This window comes from Podarcis muralis, chromosome 5, assembly GCF_964188315.1.
Source record: "Podarcis muralis chromosome 5, rPodMur119.hap1.1, whole genome shotgun sequence".
Classification (NCBI taxonomy): Eukaryota; Metazoa; Chordata; class Lepidosauria; order Squamata; family Lacertidae; genus Podarcis; species Podarcis muralis.
The window spans coordinates 49,670,714-49,694,134 of NC_135659.1; the positions used below are offsets into that span (position 1 = coordinate 49,670,714).

Here is a 23,421-nt window from a genome sequence, read left to right on the forward strand (position 1 = left end):
TCGTCTCCTTCTTCTGCCGGAGCCACCGCCGCCGCCGTCTCCTTTAAGAGCAGCCTGCGAGCTATATATCCCGCGCCGGAAGCGGAGGAGCGCGTCGGGTTCATCCTCGCCGAGAAGGTCCCTGTGCCTGGTTCGCGACGGAGAGGAAAAGGAAGAGGAGACCAGCAGCTGCCGCCGCCGCCGCACACTGTGAGCGGCTCCTGCTTATGGGGAGAGCGCCGGGTTCGACCCGATGTCAAGGCCGTGAGTAGATCCACATTCCCTTGGAACTGCATGCAGCGTGCTGGAACGAGAGATCCCTTCTGGCAATCCCCTGACCCCCCCCCCTTATCCCCAGGCGCTGTGATCCATTTTGCACCATCACCATCCACGCGCCGCCTTTCGGTATGCTTCTTGTTTTGTGGAATCTGTCGTCGACCCCCTTCCGACGTTTACTGGGCCTGCCCTTCCTAGTAATGGTGGCGGTGAAATGTGGGGGAACCTCGGTATTCCCAGAGTTTACTGCTTGAGGCTTATTTTTAAGTCCCTTTCCCAGGATAGCCAACACAGACACCCCGCCCCCTCCAAATGTGTTGCACTCTGTTCATTTCAGGACACGCAATGCCGATTCGGGTTTGCTTTCCGTTGAGGGAGCTGAACATGGATCGTGGTGTTATAAAAGCGAACTAAAAATATCCTTTGTTTTGATGTAGTATGCCATAAACGTTACCCTCTGTGTGAAAAGGAGTAGTCAATAGTGCCCTCCCTTATTCTTTTAATACTTGCCTGGAAGCCAGTATTGCTGTTTTTTATTTATTTTCAAACACATGTAGCCTTTGCCACTGAAATACAGGTAAAAGGTTACTCGCTGCTCCCACTCCAACAGCAAGCATTCCTTAAAGAAGGCAAAGATAAGTAAGTATATAATCTGTAGTGACAGGCTTCCATCTTCCCAGAGGAACAGGAAGCTGGCTTATCTGGAATCAGGTCATCCAGATCAGCACACTAGTAGTTTCTTTCCAGAGTCTTGGAGTGGAGTCTCTCGCAACCCTATCTGGAGCCCCCAGGAACAGAAGCTGGGACCTTCTGAATGCAAAGCATGTGGGAGCTACAGCCCCTCCCCGCTCCTTACTAGCATTGGGAAAGTTGTGCACAGATTCTGGTTTTAGGCATATCATAGAGTTCAATTGTTGTTGTTGTTGTTTAGTCGTTTAGTCGTGTCCGACTCTTCGTGACCCCATGGACCAGAGCACGCCAGGCACCTCTGTCCTCCACTACCTCCCGCAGTTTGGTCAACCTCATGCTGGTAACCTCGAAAACACTATCCAACCATCTCGTCCTCTGTCGCCCCCTTCTCCTTGTGCCCTCCATCTTTCCCAGCATCAGTGTCTTCTCCAGGGAGTCAAAGAGTTCAAAGAGGACCTCAAAATTCATCTAGTCAGGCCTTCTGCTAATACAGGAAATCTGCTGCTCATGGGTGGCTGTCCAGCCTCTAACAAAGGAGAGTGTACCACTTTCTTAGGTGGTGTCTTCTGGTGTTGAAGAACTTGTGCAGCTGGGAAGTTTCCCCTAAGAGTCAGAATCCGCTTATGTGTTATCTGTAACAGCTTTCATGTACAGTTGTACCTCAGGTTACAGACGCTTCAGGTTACAGACTCCGCTAACCCAGAAATAGTACCTCGGGTTAAGAACTTTGCTTCAGGATGAATTAAGTTCTTAACTCGATGTACCACTGTATTTGATTAATCCACTGGTCAATGTAGTGAGGAGATGTTGCAAGGACCTAGAGGTGTCAAGATGGTCAAGTGTGAGAAACTATGTCACCTCTAACACACCCTTGCTATCCTTAGATGTTGTGCCATCCAAGTCTCTGTCCTGTCCACCTGCAGAAAGTGTTAAGGATCTCTGGTGATAATTGTTTTTTTCTGCATCCTATTATCTTGCCGTGACCAAAACTGTGCCCCATGAGCTGGTTCACATGTAGCGCTAAGCCAAATCACGACTTGGCATAAATCGGAGGGTCCCTGGAGAGGGGATTGCTGCAAACAAAGCCAAGGTTTAGCTTAGGGTGTTGCCCTCACCTGTGTTCATGCATCGTCTTGCTCCTGGCAAACCTTGGCTTGTGGTTCGTCTTAAGTGAAACAAACCATGATCCCAGGTTTGGACAACACGCTAGGCCAAACCACAGTTTGGCTCACACCAGTGCAGCAACAGCAGAATGGGAGGAAGAGCAAAGCAGCAATAATATACTCTCTGGGAAAACCCCCCCCCCCATTCTAAACACAGTTTGACTTAGTGTTAAGTGGCAACCAGCTCACTGCAGCTCTAAAGACCATCTAAGTGGGGCTTGGTCCTGGAATAGGACCACTGGTCCTCCCCTTGGCCCTTTCCTTCCAGTGGCCCCTCATTCCTCTACCCCACAGCTTCCCAACAAAGGAAGACTTCCTTCTATCCTGTTCCTTGCCAAACTCTGACATTTTGACAACTTTCAAGTGATGTAACAGAATAAATTATGTCAATGAAACACTTAACGCACACTTGCATTTTCTTTTCGTTAATGGAGCAGATATTGTGCTGCCTTGACATAGAGCTGGACCTTCAGACCTTTGGAGCAATATTGCATTTGACTCATCCAATTTCAGTCCTTCAACTTCTTCTGCTTTCTTTGCCCTACCAGGTCTTGTTGGTGGTAGAATGCAACTCAGGGAGGCCAGATGCTGAGCGCTGCCTCATGTAGGTGTCCAGTTCCATCCGTTTTGCCCTACTATGATGGATGAGTGGAAGCCCAACCCAGTAGCCAATCCACGGAAGAAACGCAGCTGGTACCTGGCCTGGAAGTACAAGCTGACAAATCAGAGGGCTCTGAGGAGGCTCTGTCAGGTGAGAGAGCAGGTCCCTTGGACTCTTGGTTCTGCTCTGCTTGCTGGAGGAATGTGCTGCATCAGGTGCAATTAGGGTTGGCGTTATTATTAATAGAAGACTGTTGACTTTAAATGCTTTTGGGTGATGCGGTCTGCGTACGAGTGGAGTGAATAAGATAAAGTGATTCTTTATAGGTACCAAAGGATATCTCTCCATTGTTTCTATTAAAAGGGCAGGATCCTGTGGCATTTTGAAAGCTAGCTGATTTTATTGTAGCGTGAGGTCTTGCTTACAAAAGCCCTGGCCTGTGAAAGCTCATATTACGATAAGTATTGGTCAAGAAGGTGCCATGGGATATCTCTGTTGCTTAGCTTGCAGCAGACGAGTGCAATTACCCTTGCCCACCTTTCAGCAAATGGAAAGGGAGTTGCGCTTTCTCCCTCCCTCCCGCATCTAGTTATATCTCTACCTATAAACCAGTGGATTTACAGTGATGTTGAGAAAGGTTTTTTTCAGACTGTCAATTCTGCCTTTTTACTAGCGGCACTGAATGGGTTTCAGTTAAATGCTGCAAAAGAAGGAGGAATGGAAAGAGTAGCTTCCAGAGACAGATCTTCATCCTGGATCATGTCTCTTTGCAATGTTTCTATCTTATTTCTTCCCCCACATATTTTTTTAGATGCACTGATTTGCTCCTTGTTCTCTGTAGTGCAGTTTTTTTCAAGAGATCTGTTTATGCAACAGAAGGTTGCTACTAAGTTGCCCCCCCCCCCCCCCGGGACAATCTTGCAAATATTTTTGCAAATTTTTATATACTAAGACGTAGAAGCTGAAGCAAAAGGTGGCAAGAGTTACGGCAAGGACAGTAAACAAAGGTGGGGGGATAAGCCTGAAGGAAAGTAGCTGATAACTTCTAGAGAGATGCTGAGGCTCAAGGCTACCTGAAAGAGGTTTGTGGTGCATATGGAATTTTTGAAAGTCTCTTCAGTGCTACTTCTTTATATGTTGTTGTTAAGCATTGAAAGCACAGTCCTTGCTTCCTAATTGCAGGTGACTAAGGATGGGTTGGGGTTGAATGGTGAAAGAAATGCATTCTGTTGAGAACTGCAACGAAATATTGCAGCATGGAATACTCCAGCCATAGTTGCTTCCATGATATTCCACTCCATTCCCCACCCAGAAGTCAGTCAGCATTCTGTAGCCACTGAACATGGTCAATCCTAACTGGACTTTTTTGCAGGGCTCCCCCTTAATTTTTCTTTCTAAATAATTTTTGAACTTCTGCAAACTGCAGGCTGTCCTCAAACCTGTTCATACCTCCCCTCTTGTGCACAGAGAGTGCAGTTTTGCATATCTAGGGATCCACACTTGGAGAATGAGCTCAGTATTATAAGCTTATAATAATCAATGTCTATGGCATCTTGTAATGCTTCATAAGCAAGAGAGAAGTGCCTGCCCCAAAGGAGCTTACAATCTAAATTTGAAAAGGGGGGAGAGGACTGGAGAAAATAGTGTGGAGGGGGATATAAATTTGGGCAAATGGAGGTCACCCATATTTTCAGGAAAAATTTCCAGTGTTACTACTTTTCCTCAGAAAATGTTTCCTGAATTCATTTGTTTACTAAATACAAGTAAAATGTTTACTAAATACAAGTAAAATAAGCATGCTCAAATAGATGACCCTCTAGGGTCCTACGCATAATTCACCGAGGAATTGTTTTTTGGAAGATGCACATCATAAAATGTGCTAAAATTGGGGATGAGGATTAAGGGGGCCACATGGGAAGTGTGGACTTTGAGGAGGCATTTGAAGGGAGAGAGTGAGTTAGCACTGCATGCAAGTTCAGCAATGGAGAGCAATGACCTCAAAACACTTACCGAAATTTTCAAGTGTTCTTGTTTCAAGAATTGTGCAACCTTCCAGCAGCCTTCAAGAAACGTGACATTTCAATAGACAGAGAGGCATAGCAAATGTGTTCCAATATCTTGTCTGGATCCCATGTCTCCAAACAGCAAGCTTAATACAAAGCTGTCAGTGTTGAGGGGAAAGCTGACACCTTAATTGCACACAGACAGGGCTCTTCAAGTTCGGGTTCCCATAGAAACCCATGTTGCCCTGTATTCCTGCATCATCGGGGGATTGTTCATCATGGCACCTGCTGTGGCAATAGGCAATACTCTGTCAACCACAGTTCCATAACAACGTAATGGAGGCAGTAGCGTTGGGCCTCCTCAAAGGGATATCTAAAACTTGAAGGACCTGTCACTGACTGTTGAACAATCTGAGTCTTGATATGGGAAAGTTGCTCTGTTCTGAAAACCTTTTGCTGTGTCCTACAGGAGATTAGCAGAGATAGAGGCTATGAAAGCATCTGAATTATGGGTCTTGTGGATAGTGTGTCTTCTGGGATGTTTTCATCTGTAAGGAAAGAGACAGCTTAAATTCTGCACTTCTAGGAGACACTAAAACTTGCAGCTATGGCAACCTCAGTTTTCATAAGTTAAATAATATTTGCAAATGAGGCTGTACTGAATACACTTAAATCTTCCTGCCAGCCATGTGCTACAGAGGATCCCCGGAGCAGATTGGGGTGGTGGTGCAGAGACTGCAGAAGAGGGGAGAGGAATGGGAAGTCCCATTCATACAAGCTAACATCCATTGCACAAGCAGTCTGCTTCAGCTGGATATGGCACAGCAAATTGAAGCGAAGTTTATTTGCAAAAACTTGTGTGGCAAATGCTGCATAGCTCTGAGAACCTTTTCCTGTCCTCTCCCTTTGGAGAGTTGGAATCCTACAGCATCTGGAGGTTCCCCATTCTTGATTTGGGGCTTTATCTTTGTGAATATAGGGTGGCATAATTGTTAACCATTTCTTACGGATATATCCCATATTATTGCATAAATCAGCTTTCCAAGTTGTGCAGCCTTTTGTTTCAGGGGCAATAGGTGAGCAGGGGCTACACGTTTTATTTTTAAAAAATAATTAGTATTTCTTGAATATTTTCTTGAGTTACAAGACAAATAAAAAAGGAAAAGTACATATAGCACCTCCACTTTCAATTCATAGTATTTTTTACAGTTCATTTACATTCGGTATGAGACACTAATGTCATAGACATCTTGCGGTTGCGGGAATAGAAAGGGGGGAGATTATTTTTTCATTCTATTGCATGGTGTTAGTGTAGGCATTTGTGACATCATCACATGAGTAGGTCCTTTATTTTACACATTTATTCATATTCCTTGGCATTGCAACCACTTTGCAACAATTTGTGGAGACACAGTGGGTCTAGATTCCTTCCAAGCAGCTGGTTTTCACTGACCTGAAATCTGATGTCACTTATGTCAATCTAATGTCAACAGCAAGTCAACTTGATATTGGAGAATGGCCATTGATATTAACTACAGATCGTTGTACGACAGTGCTGCTACACCCTGTGCTAGAAAGCTAAAAACTGCCTGTAATGACAATGGATAGTTTTCAACAACACCCATTTAAGAGGTGCCAGATGTTGGGGGTTGGGAGTGTTTGTTTTTTAATTCTGCTTGAATGCCTTGCAAAGAGAATGTTCGTTCATAATGATCTAGCAATTCATTGTTACTTGGTGCCCTCTGGCTTATCTTCCTAGTATCGTGGGCTAAACCAAGATTGAGAATTGTAGTAACAATAGCTATTTTTCTTGGATCAGAGTGAAGAGACCGGCAATTGCTAAGGAAGCTTCTGTTTGGAATACAAGGCTAGCAGACAAATGTTTCTGCAACAATCAAAATGTCAGAACAGGGTTTTGTTTTTCTGCTACACATTTTGTAGGTAACATTTGAAATCCTCCTTGCGGCATGCCACTTGGCCTTGGTCTCTGCTGAGTGCAGTTTATTTAAAGAATTGTGTGCCACTTGACAATATTGCCATTATCAAATGTTGGAAGGCATGCAGCATCTGTCACATGACCCCAAACTGATTTCCATCTCCAAATGCCAGCAACTCAGTTCTGAGGAATTTAAATAATGTCTGGTTACTTTTGGGAGAAAACCGAATATATTTGCACCTTTATGCATGGGAAAGGGAATTTGTGGTTATGGGTGACAAGCTTTAAGAAGGTAGGAGGCCCCCATTGCCATATAAGACACTGTAAATTTTTTCTGGGGAAAACAACTCCTTTTAGATGTGAATGGAAGTAGCAAGTAGAGGTATAGGTAAAAGGTACGTCAAAATAATTCAAGAGCTATGGTTCTGCTCTTTAGCCCAACACTACATCTTTGCCTTCATGTCCTGCTATGCAGGAGATGCTTTTCAAGACAGAAGGACTTCTAAGGCATCAGATTAGTAATACTTATGGTCTAATGTTAATTGCTTTGCAGATGGGGGCTGTTCTCTTTTTGCTAGTGACTGTGATTGTGAATATAAAGCTGATATTGGACACTAGAAGAGCAGCCAATGAAGAGGAGGAATCTTCTCAGGATTATGGTGGGTATGGAGTGTTGTGTCTAGGTGACAGCAGTAGAATGTCCTTTACAGCAGAGGTCAAGCTGGTATCTCCCCTGCTCAGCATGCCCTAGCATGTTAAATCTCCTGTCTAATGGGTAGCATGCAACATTCCTAGATACAATAGTGTTGTTCACGGTCTGCTGCGGCTTTGCATGAAAAGTCCTTTAAAGTGTATTCTTCAGCTGGCTTGGAGAGAGAGAAGAAATTCCTTAGAGAAAGATGTATGGATGTAACTGCTTAATGACACCTTCCAGTTATTCAGATCCATCCAAGGAGACCTCTAAGAACCTCAAACACATGGTCAAAGCATCCACTTGGAGCATTTCTGTTAGATAATCAAACCTTTAAATGGAAGGAGAGAAATATTCAAGGGACATCAAGTGGGAGGCTGCCACTAAATATCTAGTTTCCCTGAACTTGGGGGTGAAAACATATGTTGTATTATGCTCCTTTTGGAATCTAGATCTTTGGATTATATTTTCTGGGAGTGAGTTGATTGTGGGGGTTTTTAAACCAGAGTTTATCAGTAGCTTGAAGTAAATGGTTTGTTCCCCTCCCTAGATGAAGGCTTGCAGAACCCAGAGATCCCTCGACGACCAGTCAACAGCAGGAAGGTTCTGGATATTGAGGTGTACTCCAGCCGCTCCAAAGTCTACGTGGCAGTGGATGGGACGACGGTGAGGGACTCCGCTGCAGCTATAAGGGGAGATGCAATAACTGGGGAAACTGGAAGTTCTCATATGCATGGCTTCAGAGCAAAGCACAGCACCTTTTGAAACAGAGAGGCTCGTTACGCTTTGCAGCACAATCCCACATGTTGAAGATGGGGAACCTGTGCTCCTCCAGATGTTGGTGGGCTATAAATTCCATCACCCCTAACCATTGGCCATGGTGGATGCAGCTGATGGGAGCCGCAATCCAGCAGCACCTGGAGAGCTGAATGTTCCCCCATCCCTGCTGTATGTGTTTACTTGGAAGTAAATGCCACCGTGTTTAAGAGGGCTTATTCCTTGGTCCGTGGATTTGAGATTAAGGTGCTTACTTAGTATTTCTTTCTACCAGGGACAGGGAACTAATGGCTGATGTTGGACTCAAACGTCCTTCAGCCCCAGCCAGCATGGTCAATAGTGAAGCATGGTGGAAGTTGTAGTCCAAAATCTGGATTAGGGGAGGTGCAGTCCAGCATTAAGTTAACCATCTCTGTTTTTATAACTGTATTTCACCAACCACTGTCATCTGATGGGGCTTTTGCACCTCAGCTTTCAAGTTCTTCAGTGTAAAGCAGGCTTCCTCAAACTCGGTCCTCCAGATGTTTTGAGACTACAATTCCCACCATCCCTGACCACTGGTCCTGCTAGCTAGGGATCATGGGAGTTGTAGGCCAAAAACATCTGGAGAGCTGAGTTTGAGGAAGCCTGGTGTAAAGCTTACTGTATCTCTTGTCTACACTTTGGGTGGTTTTCCTTAAGCAAGAAATGCGGTGGTAAACAGTCAATTCTGTGGGGCCACAGGACTTCAGCAACAAGTGGGGGACGTTCCTGCAAGAAAGCTTATTTCTGCCAAAAGGGTGTGGTGGCAGCTAGAGGGATGGAGTATTATTATAATTTCTTTTATCATAGTACAGGTTTTGGAAGATGAAGCCCGGGAGCAAGGCAGAGGCATCCACGTGATTGTGTTGAATCAGGCTACAGTAAGTGATTAAGCCATAGATTGACTTGCTGAAAGAAGCTACTTTGCATCTCAGAAGCCAGATGTATTTACAATTGTGTGGAAGTGACTGGTTAACTGTAGGGAAGTCGCTGAAACTAGAAATAGCTCTGATTGCATCATTGATTCTGAAGCCTGCTCTTCTAGAGTTGGGACCCAAATCGCACCCATTCTTCCTATCACTGGTGGCATCCTAGCAGGCAACAGCATGATGGCAATCTGCAACAGAGCCCTGCAAGCCACCTGTCTCTTTAACAACCCCACAGTGCCCCGTGTGGTGCTACATTGGGGCACCATGGGGATATCCAGAATGGCAGCTTCCTCTCCACCCTCTGCCGCTGCTTGGCAGACTTTAAGCCAAGAAGCAGGGGTTGCTGGGAAAGCCAGGCTCAGTTGCCAATGAGCCTTCCCAGATGCCCAGCCCTTGTTAGCCCCTTGACCATGCCAGGTGCTGCTTCCTGTGGCTTGCTGTAAAAAAAAAAATGGTGCATGAAGATACAGCACTCATGTTGGTGTGAGATAAAGACCAGCCTGTTTGCTCAGACACTAGAGGATGCCAACATTAATCTGCTGCTGCAATGGGAAGCTGCAAGTGGCTCTGTAGAAGGCTTGTTCTACTTGCTTTTTCTTTTTAACCAACATAATTTTAACAGAATAGCAACCCACCCTGGAATCCTATGATGAAACGTGTGTGAAAAAATATACTTTAAAGCGTGCGTAGAAGTCCCACCATGTGCTTATATAGAACATGAGGAAGATGCACATTGGCTTCAGTTTTTGGCTGACTCTTTTCCAAAGAAGCAGCTGGTTGCGTTTAAAACTCTTGTTGTCATTAGTGGATCTCAGCAGTTGAGCAGGACTCATCCATCCACTGAGGCCACCATCTAATCTGCTTCTGTGTATGAATGCTTAATAGGGTCATGTGATGGCGAAGAGAGTCTTCGACACCTACTCTCCACATGAAGACGAAGCCATGGTCCTCTTCCTTAACATGATAGCTAGAGGCCGCATTCTTATCTTCACAATTAAGGTAGGTGGGGAGGCTGGAGTTTTTGTTCTTTCTTTTTTCCCCTGCTCCGTAAAGATAAAAAGTGCAGATGTGCTCAGTAGCTTATTTTCTTTCAAAGTCATGTAAAATGAAATGCTTCAAAATATTCGGAGTAGGCAGACTTGGACTAACCTTAGCTTTGCAGCTACTAATTTATTTAATTTCCTGTGGCTATAACATACTATGGACTTCTATTTTATGCAGTTGCTGTACACAGTGGTGCCTCGCAAGACGAAATTAATTCGTTCCGCAAGTTTTTTCTTCTTGCGAGTTTTTCGTCTTGCGAAGCACGGTTTCCCATAGGAATGCATTGAAAATCAATTAATGCGTTCCTAGGGAAACCGACTTCAGACCAGGTCCGGGGACAGTCTGTCCCCCGACCTCTTCTGAAGGCTGGGGGGGGGGACGAAGGGCTTTTCTTCCCACCCCCAGCATTTTAAAAAACCCCGGGACAGCGGAGGACTTCTCCGCTGTCCCGGGGCGATTTAAAAGCCCCCGGGAAGGCAGGCAGGGGGGAGCAAAGACTTTCGCCCCCTGCCCGCCTTCAGAAGAGGTCCTGGACCTCTTCTGAAGGCCGGCGGGGGGCAAAAGGCTTTGCTCTCCCCTGCCTGCCTTCCCGGGAGAGCGGAGAAACGCTCTTCTGGACCTCTTCTGAAGGCCGGCGGGGGGCAAAAGTCTTTGCTCCCCCCCGCCTGCCTTCAAAAGCCGCCGGGGACAGCGGAGAAACGCGCCGCCCGGGGCGATTTTAAACCCGCTGTCCCGGGTTTTTTTAAATGCTGCCGAGCGTCAGCGCTGCCGCCCGGCAGCATTTTAAAATCGCCCCGGACAGCGGAGAAGTCGGGAGCGGGAGGAGGTCCGAGGACAGTGGGGAAGAGGCGCTGCGCTTCCCCGCTGTCCCGGAGATTTCCCTATGGGCTTTCGTCTTGCGAAGGAAGCCCATAGGGAAATTCGTTTTGCGAAGCGCCTCCACGACGGAAAACCCTTTCGTCTAGCGGGTTTTCCGTCTTGCGAGGCGTTCGTCTTGCGGGGCACCACTGCATTTACTATTGTGAATGGTATTGTTTTGTATTCTGTTTACTTAATGAATGATATGCTGGGTGGTTCACCCAGAGCGGCAAAAAACTAAAGAAAGTCTAATGCTTAAATATACTTCTTGATGAAATAATTAGGATTGTATCCTAATCAGAGTACACCCACTGAAAATAATGGACCTAAGATAGTTATGCCCATTAATTTCAGTGGGCCTTCTCTGAGTAGGACTAGTGTTTGATGCAACCTCTTATTCGCAAGACAGTGCTCTGCAGATGTTCTTGAGCCAAACGATTAAGTGACTGTGGTGGTACCTACTAACTTGTTCTCAGCCGAGACAACAAATGCTGTCATAAGCAATGGGCTGCTGGAGTTGGCTTCACCTTATGGTTGCATCCCTGTTGCTCCTTAGAAATCAGGATGCAACAAAGGGGGAAAGGAGATAACACTAAAGGGTTGGCCTAGCTGCCAACATCTGTCTTGGGTGGCTGAACTAACTAGTTCCAATTGCAGAACCCATCCTTATTGACATTCTTGTCTGGAGAAAGCTGAGTACCGCTGTTATTCTTGCAGCACCCATTTATGGATGCTCTTTAGCTAGAGGAGCCAGTATGGTGTAGTGGTTAAGAGCAATAGACTCCTAATCTGGGTAACCGGGTTCGCGTCTCCGCTCCTCCACATGCAGCTGCTGGGTGACCTTGGGCCAGTCGCACTTCTCTGAAGTCTTTCAGCCCCACTCACCTCACAGAGTGGTTGTTGTGGGGGAGGAAGGGAAAGGAGAATGTTAGCCGCTTTGAGACTCCTTAAAGGGAGTGAAAGGCGGGATATCAAATCCAAACTCCTCTTCTTCTTCTTCTTCTTCTTCTTCTTCTTCTTCTTCTTCTTCTTTATGCTTTTATCTTCCTGTATAAATAATACACTGTTTTTAACGAAAATGGTAAAGTGGTGCTGAGAAAAGGCTCTAAAACTCTGGAAATTTATCAAGCACAGATTTTTGACCTTAACTTTTTTTTTAAAGTGACATTAGTTGTGCCTCTGTGACAAACTCAGAAGCAAAAATATTGATGGTTATTACAAAAAATAGAGGGGAAATTCTGTATAATTACAGCCTGGCTTTTCTTCCATTTTTCAGGATGAGGGCTCCTTCCACCTTAAAGACACAGCGAAGAATCTCCTGAAGAGTTTAGGGAGTCAGATTGCGGCTTCCCTCAACTGGAGGGACATGTGGACGTTTGTGGGGAAGAAAGGAGGTCAGGATCTGTGGTTTTTTTTCCCCTGACCCAAATCTACATGGGAGAATGTGGGAAAGGAGTTCCTTCTTCTACACCACAATAAAAGCAGAGGTGTCTCCATTCCTCCAGTGCCACTTGGTCACCCTAGATGGGTGTTTAGCTAATCCTGCCTTGAGCAGCGGTCCCAATGGGGCACAGAAAGAGAGCAGGCTTGGCTTGATTTCCTTGCTGAGGGTCATGGATCTTGCATAGAAATGGGGGACGTGTGTCCTTCCGGACCTTGCTGGGCTCCGTCCCACCATCTCTGACCATTAGCCATGCTAGCTACAGCTTTGGGGAGCTGGGAGTTGAACAGCATGTGGAGGCCCAAAGGTTCCCTACCTGTTCTACAAGATGCATGTTGTTGCAGCAGCAGCAGCCTAGTGCCAGGCTTGTGCAAGTGGTAATTATATCCTGCAGACCCTGACATGCATTCTTCTCTCTAGGTGAGGTTTATGGTGAAAAATACGCCAAGTCCCCAGTGCTTTCCTCTTGGGGAGAGCCTGTCTTGCTGAAGACTGAAGTCCAGCTAACTTCTGTGGAAGGTATGGCCTGCTGGTTCTTCATCGCTGTTCCCTGAGCATCTTCTTAAGGGGGGAGTTGCAGAGGCAAGGGTTGGGATGACCCAGTGACATCATCCATTTAAAGGGTTCTTTGCCCCTCCTCTAAAGCATCTGTAGTGAGAACCTGGTGGAGGCTTGTCTAGCTCATAATTGCCTTGGGATACTGCCAGGGAGACAAAGGCCATCATGCCCCCACGCCGTCTCCGGACGATCCATCAACCTACCGTAGAAACGCAGTATCAGTCAATTAGTGACACAAGCCTCAGAAACAACTGTCCACATTCCAAGGACTGGTGCACGCCCTTTGCAGAGTTCGCACAACGAAAGATGCACTCAGGAGAGCATTATTTACAACTTTATTCAGCGTTGGTAGGAACAAAGAAAAACATGACTGCCTGCCTGCGTGTCCAGGCACAGAGAGAGACACAACAGCTATATACAAAAACAGAAACTTCCTGTGAGCCGGAAGTGTGCAGGCTGTGACACAACAACCTGTTCCCTTTTTAAGGTGGAACGGAAATATCCTAACACTTTGCCCCTCCTCTAAAGCATCTGTAGTGAGAACTTGGTGGAGGCTTGTCTAGCTCATAATTGCCTTCGTGTCTCAAAATAACCCTCTTTGTTGTACTCTCAGATGCCGAATGCCACTGGCCTGACACGGAGCTCAACCGGCGGAGGAAGCGGTTCTGCAGTAAGGTGGAAGGGTATGGCAGTGTCTGCAGCTGCAAGGACCCCACACCTATAGAGTTCAATCCGGACCCAGTGAGTAAGCCTGAGTGAGAGCCCCCTTCTTCCCCAACCTCTTCCAGGAATGGAAGTTGATGAGGAAGCACAAAGGCCTTCCTGGGATCTCCTTAACTAAGCAGCCAGCTGGGAGCTCTGCAAGACTATGGATGGAAGTCACCAAGTGACCTGTGAAGACTCTCAAATATGTAAAGGCCTACTGCCCATCATGCTCTGCCCAGTTCTCAGCCACTTCTTCCGCATTATTTCTAATTCTCAAAGCGATATCTCTCAGTTCCTTTTGCTTTCATGTCTGCGCCTTAAATCCAGTTCTGCTGGATCTCTGCCTTTGATACCATCAACCATGACATCCTTCTGGAGGAGCTGGGGGCACTGTCATATAGTGGTTCTGCTCCTTCCTCCTGGGCCATGTTCAGAAAGTGGTGGTGGGGGATGAGTGTTCAGATCCCTGGGCTCTCACTTGTGGGATGCCTCAGGGTTCTGTCCTCTCCCCCATGCTTTTCAACATCTATATGAAGCTGCTGGGAGAGATCATCGGGGTTTGGGCTGGGTGTTCATCAGTATGCGGATAATACCCAGCTCTACCTCTTTTAAATCAGAACCAGTGAAGGCGGTGAAGGTCCTGTGTGAGTGTCTGGAGGCGGTTGGAGGATGGATGGCTGCTAACAGATTGAGGTTGAATCGGGAAATTTTTAATGCCTAGTGTTTTACAATTTTTTATGTGCTGTATGCTGCCCAGAGTGGCTGGGGAAACCCAGCCAGATGGGGTATAAATTATTATTATTATTATTATTATTATTATTATTATTATTATTATTGCCAAAAATTAATCCAAGTTGTGAAGGGTCTCTTCCCAGTTCTAGGCTGCTTAATTTGTAAGGTGGATTTCAAGAGCAAATGGGAAACAGTTGAAGGGTACCTGGCTGATGGAAGTGCTTTATTTGGCATGTCATAAGAAAATCTGTGCTATGCTTAACATAGTTTACCCTTATAAATGTTCCAGAGCAAGAAATTATATGGGTGTGAATAGGAAGAGGGAATGGGTTTGGGAGACAACATGTGCTTTTCCTCTGAAACATCTGCTTTAAGGATCTTTCTTCCACTTTTAGCTCAAAGACAACAAAGTTTTTGATGTGCCTGTTGCTGTCATTGCAGGAAACAGACCTAACTACCTGTACAGGTGAGTTGAGACTGCCTTGGGCCCATTGACAGGGCACTTGGCTGAGGTTTCTAAGCACAGCAGTCGGAAATTGAAAATTCAGCTTCAGCCCTTGCACATTTATTGATAAGTGTAGGAACCTCAAGTTTCCAGGTTCCTTTATAAAGACCCATATTCCTGGCATGCATCTCCATGTACCCTTTAGCTGGGTGGTGGAAAGGAGAGAGCAAGCACAAAACAATGAGCCACAGAGCTGACTGCAGAGTATCGCCTAGGACAGCTTTGTTGGGCTTGGAATGTGGGAGCCTTGACTTCTAGCCCTCTTCAAGTGTTGCAATTAGGGTTGAGTAAATGCACAGGCAGGATAACAGGGACAAGCAAACTAGCTCCGTCCCGTCTCTGCCACTGTGTGATTATCTGATACAGGGAAAGTTCGGTACTCATGGAGGATGCCTGTTCATATTCCCCCATATTCCTCCATTTTCCTGTTCAGAACCCTGATGTTCACTGTTTCAGAATAGTGGTTCTCCCTCAGTGTCTCCCTGCAGGCAGAAAACTAGCAGATGGGGAGAAATATTCCAGCTAGCTTTCTATGTGCAAGACTTTGGAGAGGGGGAGACGTGCCCTCTTGCTGTGTAACATTTACTCTTGTCTTTATTCAATCATTTGTTTCTCTAAATTATACAACAGGAAAGATCATTAAAGAATAAAAAATTGTTCCTCTTTCCCATAGGATGCTGCGATCGCTGCTGTCGGCACAAGGAGTCAATCCTCAGATGATAACAGTCTTCATTGATGGATATTATGAGGTGAGTCCCTTCTTCCATTTCATCAAGAACTTTGCATCCTTTCTGATCACAGAATAATGTGCTTTAAAAAATCCCCCAGGGCTGACCCAGGAATTGAGCTTGCACCTTCTACATCCACCTATTGACAAAATATCCCGTCTCGTTCTGTTGAGGTGCTACTGCTGATTTGCTGAGATCTTCCTTTCCCCTTCAGGCCCTACCACTGGAGAGAAGCAAGGGTCTCTTCTATCCTCCCTGCCCCGCTCCCAGTGAGAAAGGCAAAATGCAGCTGTGAAGCATCAGGTTGTTGTTTGGGCTGCCTTTTAAAGCTTCTTCTGAAACCCCAGCTGCTCTGGAATGCAGCAGCCAAATTAAAATATGAAGCATCTGGTTAATTTCTGGGCACAATTCACAGTGCTCACATTAGTTTTTAAAGCCCTAAATGACATAGGCCCCAAATATCTGAAAGACTACCCCTTCCCCATAGACCCTCTTGGATGTTAAGATAAGCAGAGGGGGCCCCTTTTGGTCCTTCTGCCACCCTCTTGCTGTAACCCACCCTGGGACCTTATGGTGAAAGACGGGTAAGAAAACTAATGAAAATAACTTGAGGTGCCAACTTTACCTGGGGAATAAGCTGCGCTAGGAGTTCACTGGAACTTACTAGGGAGTAAATGACAGAGGAGTGCAGCTTTTACTGCACTTACATCAGACAGCTTGAGGTAAATTTTCACCTTAACTTCTTCCTGCTGCTTCTCGTGAATGCTGACCATAGACTCTGGCTTACTAAAAGCACTTGTGAACCTTTCTTTCATTTCAGCGGCAATAAACACCGATTGTCTTCCTGTACCTTTGTGGTAACAATATCTTATCGATCGGTCTTTGAAGTATGTTGTGCTCCTCTTCACAGAGTCAAAAAGATGTCTAGCCATGCTTTCCTTGCCTTGATAAAAAGGAACCAGGGTTGTGGGAGTGTGAATCTCATATGTTTCCTTTCCTTTCCAGGAGCCAATGGATGTGGTGGAACTATTTGGCCTGAAGGGAATCCAGCACACACCCATCAGCATCAAAAATGCCCGAGTCTCCCAGGTGAGGGACCCGTTTTTCTCTTCTCCCCTTGGAAACCATGCCCATGCATTGGGGCAGCCATCTTGCTTGCCTAGGAGCCCCATTACAAATGATTGCCCTGAGTAACCATGCTTGGCAGCTGTGCGGCAACTGGACCACACAGAACCTTTAGCTCAAGCGTACCAGTCTTTGTTCTCCAGCAATGTGCCTGTGTCTGGGACTGAGCTTAAAAAAACCAACCTGGTGTGACTCCAGATGAAAGTTGCATGAAACTCCTGCTGCTATGCCTAAGTGTAATAGAGGTGACCTGCTCTCTGGCTGAGGTTACCACCCTAGATGGACCACACTTGTCAGGCAGGGATAGAGACATATGACTTCTGTAAAGTAGTATTTCAGTAGCAAGTCCGAGTCACTGATCTGAATCAGTCGAGTTCTGAATAGTGGTGTAACAGATGGCATCGTTTTCCTCTCACAGCACTACAAGGCCAGCTTGACAGCAACATTCAACTTGCACCCGGTATGTGATCTCCACCACATTTCCCCACTTTCCCCTTCTGAGAGTGACTTAGAAAATTCTACCTTTGATTATATCCTTGTATGCAATCACTGGGGAGGATATTCTGTCCTGAATAAATGATTCTAATGATTACCTGTCATAGAACATGATGTAGCAGAGGCTTTTTTAGTTCAGCAGGCAGTTAACAAACATGCACAGTGACATAACTGTCTCTTATATAGTGCTTGTGGAGGGGGTGGTACCTTCATGCACTGATCAAGTTGACATAGTCCTGAAACTGAATTGTTGCTAGGAGCACTGGGTCCCCCAAAATTCCTGCATCCCTTGGGTAAGAACGTTGCTTCTGAACTTTGTATCTCATTGGCCTTGCTCACCACCTTCACTTTTCTCTCTTTGTGCTCCACCTTTTCTGTAGGATGCCAAATTTGCCGTGGTTCTAGAAGAGGACTTGGACATCTCCATTGACTTCTTCAGGTATTATCTGAACCCATCAATGAGCCCTAGCTGGGTCCTGATGTCTTTGCTCATTCTGACCAAAGTCACTTTGGGTCAACTTGCTGCATGACTCAGAGAATGCAACACCATTGTAAAGGGAGTATGAGACTGGTTTCCCAAGCCAGCCCATCAGGAAGGATTGTGAAGGGTTGGAAACTAGCCATAATTCAGACCAACCCTTTATGTCAACCTCTCCAGAAATGTGTGCATTAGATTAAAGGGTAAGCTATAAAATAAATAAAACCCTTGTGGTCATACTTCGTATTTACTCAGATCGATCCATTCGCACCACTGGATTTGACCCCCTTGCCTGACTTACAAATCATGACTTTGCTCCATGTGTGATACTTTTGTAAAAGAATGCCCCTGGCCTTAGGTTGATCAATGATCAAAAAACCTATTTCATCAACCTGATTAAGGTTGGCTTAAACAATGTTTCTTCTAACTCTTTTTGAATTGTTTTCTTTTGATGTATAGCTTCCTAAGCCAGTCCATCTATCTGCTGGAGGAAGACGACAGCTTGTACTGCATCTCTGCCTGGAATGACCAGGTGGGTCTTGCTTTTGATTCTTCATTGCACTTTCCTGCCTCTTTCCTTTTTTCTGCATCACCCTCCTGTGATCAACATACTACTTCCTTCCCTCCCGCCACCTCAAATCAGGGTGAAGGACTTCATGATATGCTCTTGTTATGGAAGTTTGCTTAGGTGCTTCTCTTTTTGGAAAATTAGGGATATGAGCACACAGCAGAGGACCCCTCACTCTTGTACCGTGTGGAGACCATGCCTGGGCTGGGCTGGGTGTTGAGGAAGACTCTCTACAAGGATGAGTTGGAGCCCAAATGGCCAACACCAGAGAAGGTCAGTGTCCTCTCGGTTTCCCTTGTAAAACAAGGCCTGCTCTTTCTATTGCCAAATGGCTACCCTTTGCAGTAGCCATAAATACTAGAGATATCCCTTCTTAAGAGCGTCAGGGCTGTAGGCCTTCAGTTTTTATCAGCATTTTAAAATATTTTTAAAGGGCAAGATATACTTGTTCACACTTTCTAACTTTTAGTATGGAAATAAAGTAGAATGTCCCCCCAAAGGCTGTTAGATTTTGTAAAGTTGAACAAATGGAGCAGGTAGGGAAATGGTCAGTACTGAGATGTTTGGAATTTTGGTACCTAGACAACCTTCAAATCCCCTGACCATGTGACCAGGGACTCTCCGAGAAGCCCTTTCTCACAATGGGCTCAACTACTTTGTGCTCTCTTCCCTCCAGCTCTGGGACTGGGACATGTGGATGCGGATGCCGGAGCAGCGGAAAGGCCGCGAATGCCTCATTCCGGACGTGTCGCGCTCCTACCATTTTGGCATCGTTGGCCTCAACATGAACGGCTACTTCCATGTGAGTATCAACCTGCACAGAGAAGCATCAGCAATGTGTGCTTCTGCCTAGGGAACCTCCTTGCTGGCTGCCTTCTGCTTCCACATCCACTGGTTGTGGCCTCTGCTAGCTTCCCCTTCTTTGTTCTTCTCAAGGAGGTCATTACATGTGTGTTACTCGGTGAGAAGGACGGTTGGAGCAGTCTGCATTTCCCCAGCTGCAGTTCAACCTTGGAGAAAGAAGCTGCTTCTTTTCATCATCTGTGCATATTGACCTCCCATGCACCTATGCAAGCATTTGTAGGCCATGAGAACTCAGCAGAAGTGCAGAGGAGGTTTCTCATAGGAACATAGGACCGATTCAGACCATGGGTCTCTCTAGCTCAGTGTTGTCTACACTGATTGGCAGCAGCTGTCCAGGGATTCAGGGAAGGGGTGTTCCCAGTCCTGCTTGGAAATGCCAGGGATTGAACCATGTGCTCTACCACTGAGCGATGACTCCCATCCTTGGAACCAATAGAGAAGTCTAAGCCTTCATGCCTAGCTTGGCAGCCTCAGGAGAACTTGGGGGTCACCACTTTCAAGAAATAGAGTGTAGGGCTAGATCATCTTTCATCTGAGCCAGTACAGCAGTTCCATACGAGTCCTGTTCTGATGTTGAAAGCACAGAGCTATCATCATTTGAGGCATGAGAGGAGGTTGCCTTCTGCCCAGCAGTCTCTGCATCTTTGGAAGGATGTCTGCAGCAGGACTACCTGCCAGTACACAGGGGCTATCCCAGCAAGCAGGAACCCTGAGCGCTCGGGGTTTCATCTCATGGGGACCACCTGCCTGGATTTGGGAGGCTGCCCTGCTGCAGACATCCTCCCAAGCCTGTGGATAATGCTGGGAAGGGGTGACTGCGCCTGGCCCTGCTCTGTGATAATTGTGTGTCCTAAATGCCCACATAGGATAAATGCCTTGTGTCCAAATGCATTGTGTCCAAATAACTTTTCCTGAAAGTCAATTCATAGAAAATAATGTAACCTCAGTTAGTCAATGTGGTGACTCTGCTCTGAGTAGGTCTAGCATTGGATACAACTCTGTGTTCTTATGTTGATTTGGGTGCTAGCTCCCAAGTTGCCAGGCTTGTTCAAAATGAACTGATGCCTCCTGTTTATTCACTTAACACAGCTGCATTTCAGGCTTTGACTACTCCCTGTGGCCATTCCCATGCAACAAATCATTTATGGATAGTTGTCTGCCATGGGGCAGTGTGTTTTTTGATGTGGAGACTCAGTATCTGTGCCTGTGTGCATCAAGCTAGATTCCCTCCCGAGTGTGCTCCAGGGATATGTGGAAATAAGGGGTTATACGTACATGAAAGGTGACTGATGACCCCTAAATATGTCTTTGCCTCTTGTTTTTTCTAGGAAGCCTATTTCAAAAAGCACAAGTTCAACACTGTCCCCAGCGTCCAAATAAAAAATGTGGAGAGGTGAGTGCAGTATGTTCAGCCTCTGCGGAATGAGCCCTAATACACCCTGGGGCACCTGGGACTGACTTTCTGAGCCAGGCTTAGGGCTTCCTGGCTTATGCACCTCTCCAGCTGAGACTCACTCCTTTACCTGAACCAGAATGCCCTAAAAGTTGATAATATGTTGCCTCTTTTGTGGGTGGCCTTTAAAAATCATAAGAGTGGTAGTCAGCTAAGCTTTACTCAGGGTAGATGGATTGAAATCAATGAAGATTGCTAAGGTAGGCCTATTAGTTCCAATAGTTCTACTCTGAATAAAACTTACTTGACTATTACTTCTAGGAGATTAATACTAGCAAGAAGGTGGTTTCTTCATAAATAGAAAAAACATACATTTATTTTCCTTTCCAGCTGATGAGTTGTGTTTCCTGGAGTATACTATCTTCTTCGCCGTTTTCTAGTTTTTACCCCAACCCACGTTGGTGTTCCTACAATAGGGTCAAAAAGCTGATGGCTATCCTAGAATGCCTTTCATAGTAGCAAAGGTGGACTGTGGAATTAAATAGTGGTTTTATTGCAGTGGATGCTGACACCCAACAAACTGCCTCTAAGGTGTTAAGCATCAATATTTCTCTTCCACCCCCCACCCCCCTCTGACTGTCTGTCTTTATCTTTCCATCGCCCAGCTTAAGGAAAGATGCATATGAAATTGAAATCCACCGGCTGCTCAGGTAACTTGAATGCTAGGAAATCGGACACATGTTGATGGTAAATGATGATATTTTGCAAAGTTTTAAAGAGTGTGTGTGTAGGAACTGTTTCATGTTGGAGATGAATGCTTGTTTGTCTGTTGTTGGGGAGGGTATTATGTTTTTATTCAGTTTTACAGAAGCAAGCATCAAAATGATGCTGATACATCTATACAGCTCTTAGAGTTGTTTGGATCACGGGCAGGCTGTGTCTGCTGTCGTTGCGTGGATTGATTTTGCTAGCATGCCATGCCTACAAGAGAGGTATTCTAGTGTCCCCATTTGTGAAAAGTGTGGCATCTTGTGTATGTGCTGCAGCATCAACTGTAAGAGGAAAAACAATAAGTGGTAGCCAGGAATTTTGCACAATTGGATCACAATGTTATCAGTCAATCTCTGAAGTGGGTGGGTGGATTTTAACCAATGTCATTGTGAAGGGCTGGAAGCGTCCCATCTAATACGTGAAGGGGAAGGGTCCCAAAGAACAATGTAGTCACTTTGAATGTTTTGTCCGACGTATAACTACAAAGCTTCAACAATAGGAGCAACGTGAGCCCTTCCCACAAACTTGCGGCCTTTTCTTTTTTACTTTTCCCCACAGACTAATTGGCACTTTAAAAAAAATTGCTGGAAACCCCTGTTTGTGTTCATACATGTGTGTCTTACGGCTTTTATCTCTTCACTTTTTTGTCTGTCCTCACGGTCCCGGATTTATTTTAATTCCTCCTTCAGTGAGGCAGAAGTTCTGGATCACAGCAAGAACCCCTGTGAGGATTCCTTTGTACCCGACACCGAAGGGAAGGTCTACGTTATGTACATTAAGATGGAGCAGGAGGCAGATTTCACCACCTGGACTCAGCTTGCAAAGGTAACTTCCAACTTCTTTGCCTGCCCAGCCTGTGACATAAGATGGACGGGGTGGGGTTTCTGTAGGCCTCTAAATCCAAAGCCAGTGCAGAACGGGAATTGGAAGGCAGCCCAGTCGACTTAGATTCTGGAGCTTCCATCACATGGGTGATTCAACCTTGATGGCATGTTGCTTGTATGATGTCCTCTTTCCACTGTCCTTAGTGCCTCCACATCTGGGATCTGGATGTCCGTGGGAACCATAAAGGACTGTGGCGCCTCTTCCGGAAGAAGAACCACTTCCTGGTAGTGGGAGTGCCTGCCTCTCCTTATTCGTAAGTTTCCTTCATGGGCAGGGGAAACTCCCCCTGGTCCCCATGTTAGTGCCAGGCTGCTTAGTTGGGGCAGCTTTTCTCTGCATGTTTCTCCCAGAATTTCCTCAGCTTACCTGTCAAATCAGATCCTGCTCCCCAAGCAAGCTAGTTGAGCCTGTGTGGTCTCACATGTTTTAAGAAAGCTCAGCTGGTTAGAGTGTGGTGCTGATAACACCAAGGTTGCAGGTTCGATCCCTGTATGGGACAGCTGCATATTCCTGCATTGCAAAGGGTTGCACTAGATGATCCTCAGGGTCCCTTCCAATTCTATAATTCTGTGTCTTCATAACTCACTGCTGCTGCTGCTGCTGCCACCTGGCGCCAGGAACAAAAATTGCAAGGAACTTGGAACGAAGCAGAGGCAACGCCATTCTTCGCCATGGTTGCTTAGCAGTTCAGCTTCCTGGAAAGGTGGCCGTGTGCACCAGGTAGCTACAGCAGGAAGGGCTGCGAGAATAGCTGACTCAGAGCCATCTTGGGAGACCATAGCAAGGTGACTGAGAGGGGATGGGAGGCAGCTTCCAAAGGTGGAGATATATGGGGGGGTGGGGTGTTGTGTGTAGTCATGAAGCAGACTTGAAAAGCCAGAATTCCTCTCCAGGCAGTTATTAAGAGGAGAGGCCTTGACTCAGTGGCAGAGCACATGCTTTGCTCACAGACAATCCCCAGCATCTCCATCTATAGATGTTTTTGGCCTACAACTCCCATGATTCCTAGCTAGCAGGACCAGTGGTCAGGGATGATGGGAATTGTAGTCTCCAAACATCTGGAGGGCCGAGGTTGAGGAAGCCTGGATTAAGTGGAATGGAGATGTCTGAAGCCTAGCAATGCTGCTTCCAGATGGACAACACTGGCCTAGATGGACAAATGGGGTTATCTGGTGCAAGGCAGCTTCTTATTTTCCTCTCTCCAT

General features: G+C 46.0%; 1 protein-coding gene across 2 annotated transcripts in view; it reads left to right on the forward strand.

Annotated features, from left to right (window-relative positions):
* Positions 1 to 105: 105 nt before the first annotated feature.
* The window catches only part of POMGNT1 (protein O-linked mannose N-acetylglucosaminyltransferase 1 (beta 1,2-)), a 28,763-nt gene continuing 5,447 nt past the window's right edge, over positions 106 to 23,421 (forward strand). The window contains exons 1-21 of one of the 2 annotated variants that reach the window (XM_028733601.2): positions 106 to 243; positions 2,657 to 2,859; positions 7,202 to 7,307; positions 7,890 to 8,005; positions 8,953 to 9,018; positions 9,952 to 10,065; positions 12,245 to 12,362; positions 12,830 to 12,928; positions 13,581 to 13,708; positions 14,800 to 14,870; positions 15,583 to 15,658; positions 16,643 to 16,726; positions 17,181 to 17,222; positions 17,638 to 17,696; positions 18,195 to 18,267; positions 18,448 to 18,576; positions 18,980 to 19,105; positions 20,496 to 20,560; positions 21,226 to 21,270; positions 22,021 to 22,156; positions 22,360 to 22,469. In XM_028733601.2, coding sequence (XP_028589434.2) covers positions 2,746 to 2,859; positions 7,202 to 7,307; positions 7,890 to 8,005; positions 8,953 to 9,018; positions 9,952 to 10,065; positions 12,245 to 12,362; positions 12,830 to 12,928; positions 13,581 to 13,708; positions 14,800 to 14,870; positions 15,583 to 15,658; positions 16,643 to 16,726; positions 17,181 to 17,222; positions 17,638 to 17,696; positions 18,195 to 18,267; positions 18,448 to 18,576; positions 18,980 to 19,105; positions 20,496 to 20,560; positions 21,226 to 21,270; positions 22,021 to 22,156; positions 22,360 to 22,469 — 1,877 coding nt within the window. In that variant the 5' untranslated portion in view covers positions 106 to 243; positions 2,657 to 2,745. Of the gene's footprint in view, positions 244 to 308; positions 385 to 2,656; positions 2,860 to 7,201; positions 7,308 to 7,889; positions 8,006 to 8,952; positions 9,019 to 9,951; positions 10,066 to 12,244; positions 12,363 to 12,829; positions 12,929 to 13,580; positions 13,709 to 14,799; positions 14,871 to 15,582; positions 15,659 to 16,642; positions 16,727 to 17,180; positions 17,223 to 17,637; positions 17,697 to 18,194; positions 18,268 to 18,447; positions 18,577 to 18,979; positions 19,106 to 20,495; positions 20,561 to 21,225; positions 21,271 to 22,020; positions 22,157 to 22,359; positions 22,470 to 23,421 lie in introns of those variants that run through there. The other variant, XM_077928771.1, reaches the window with a different exon arrangement.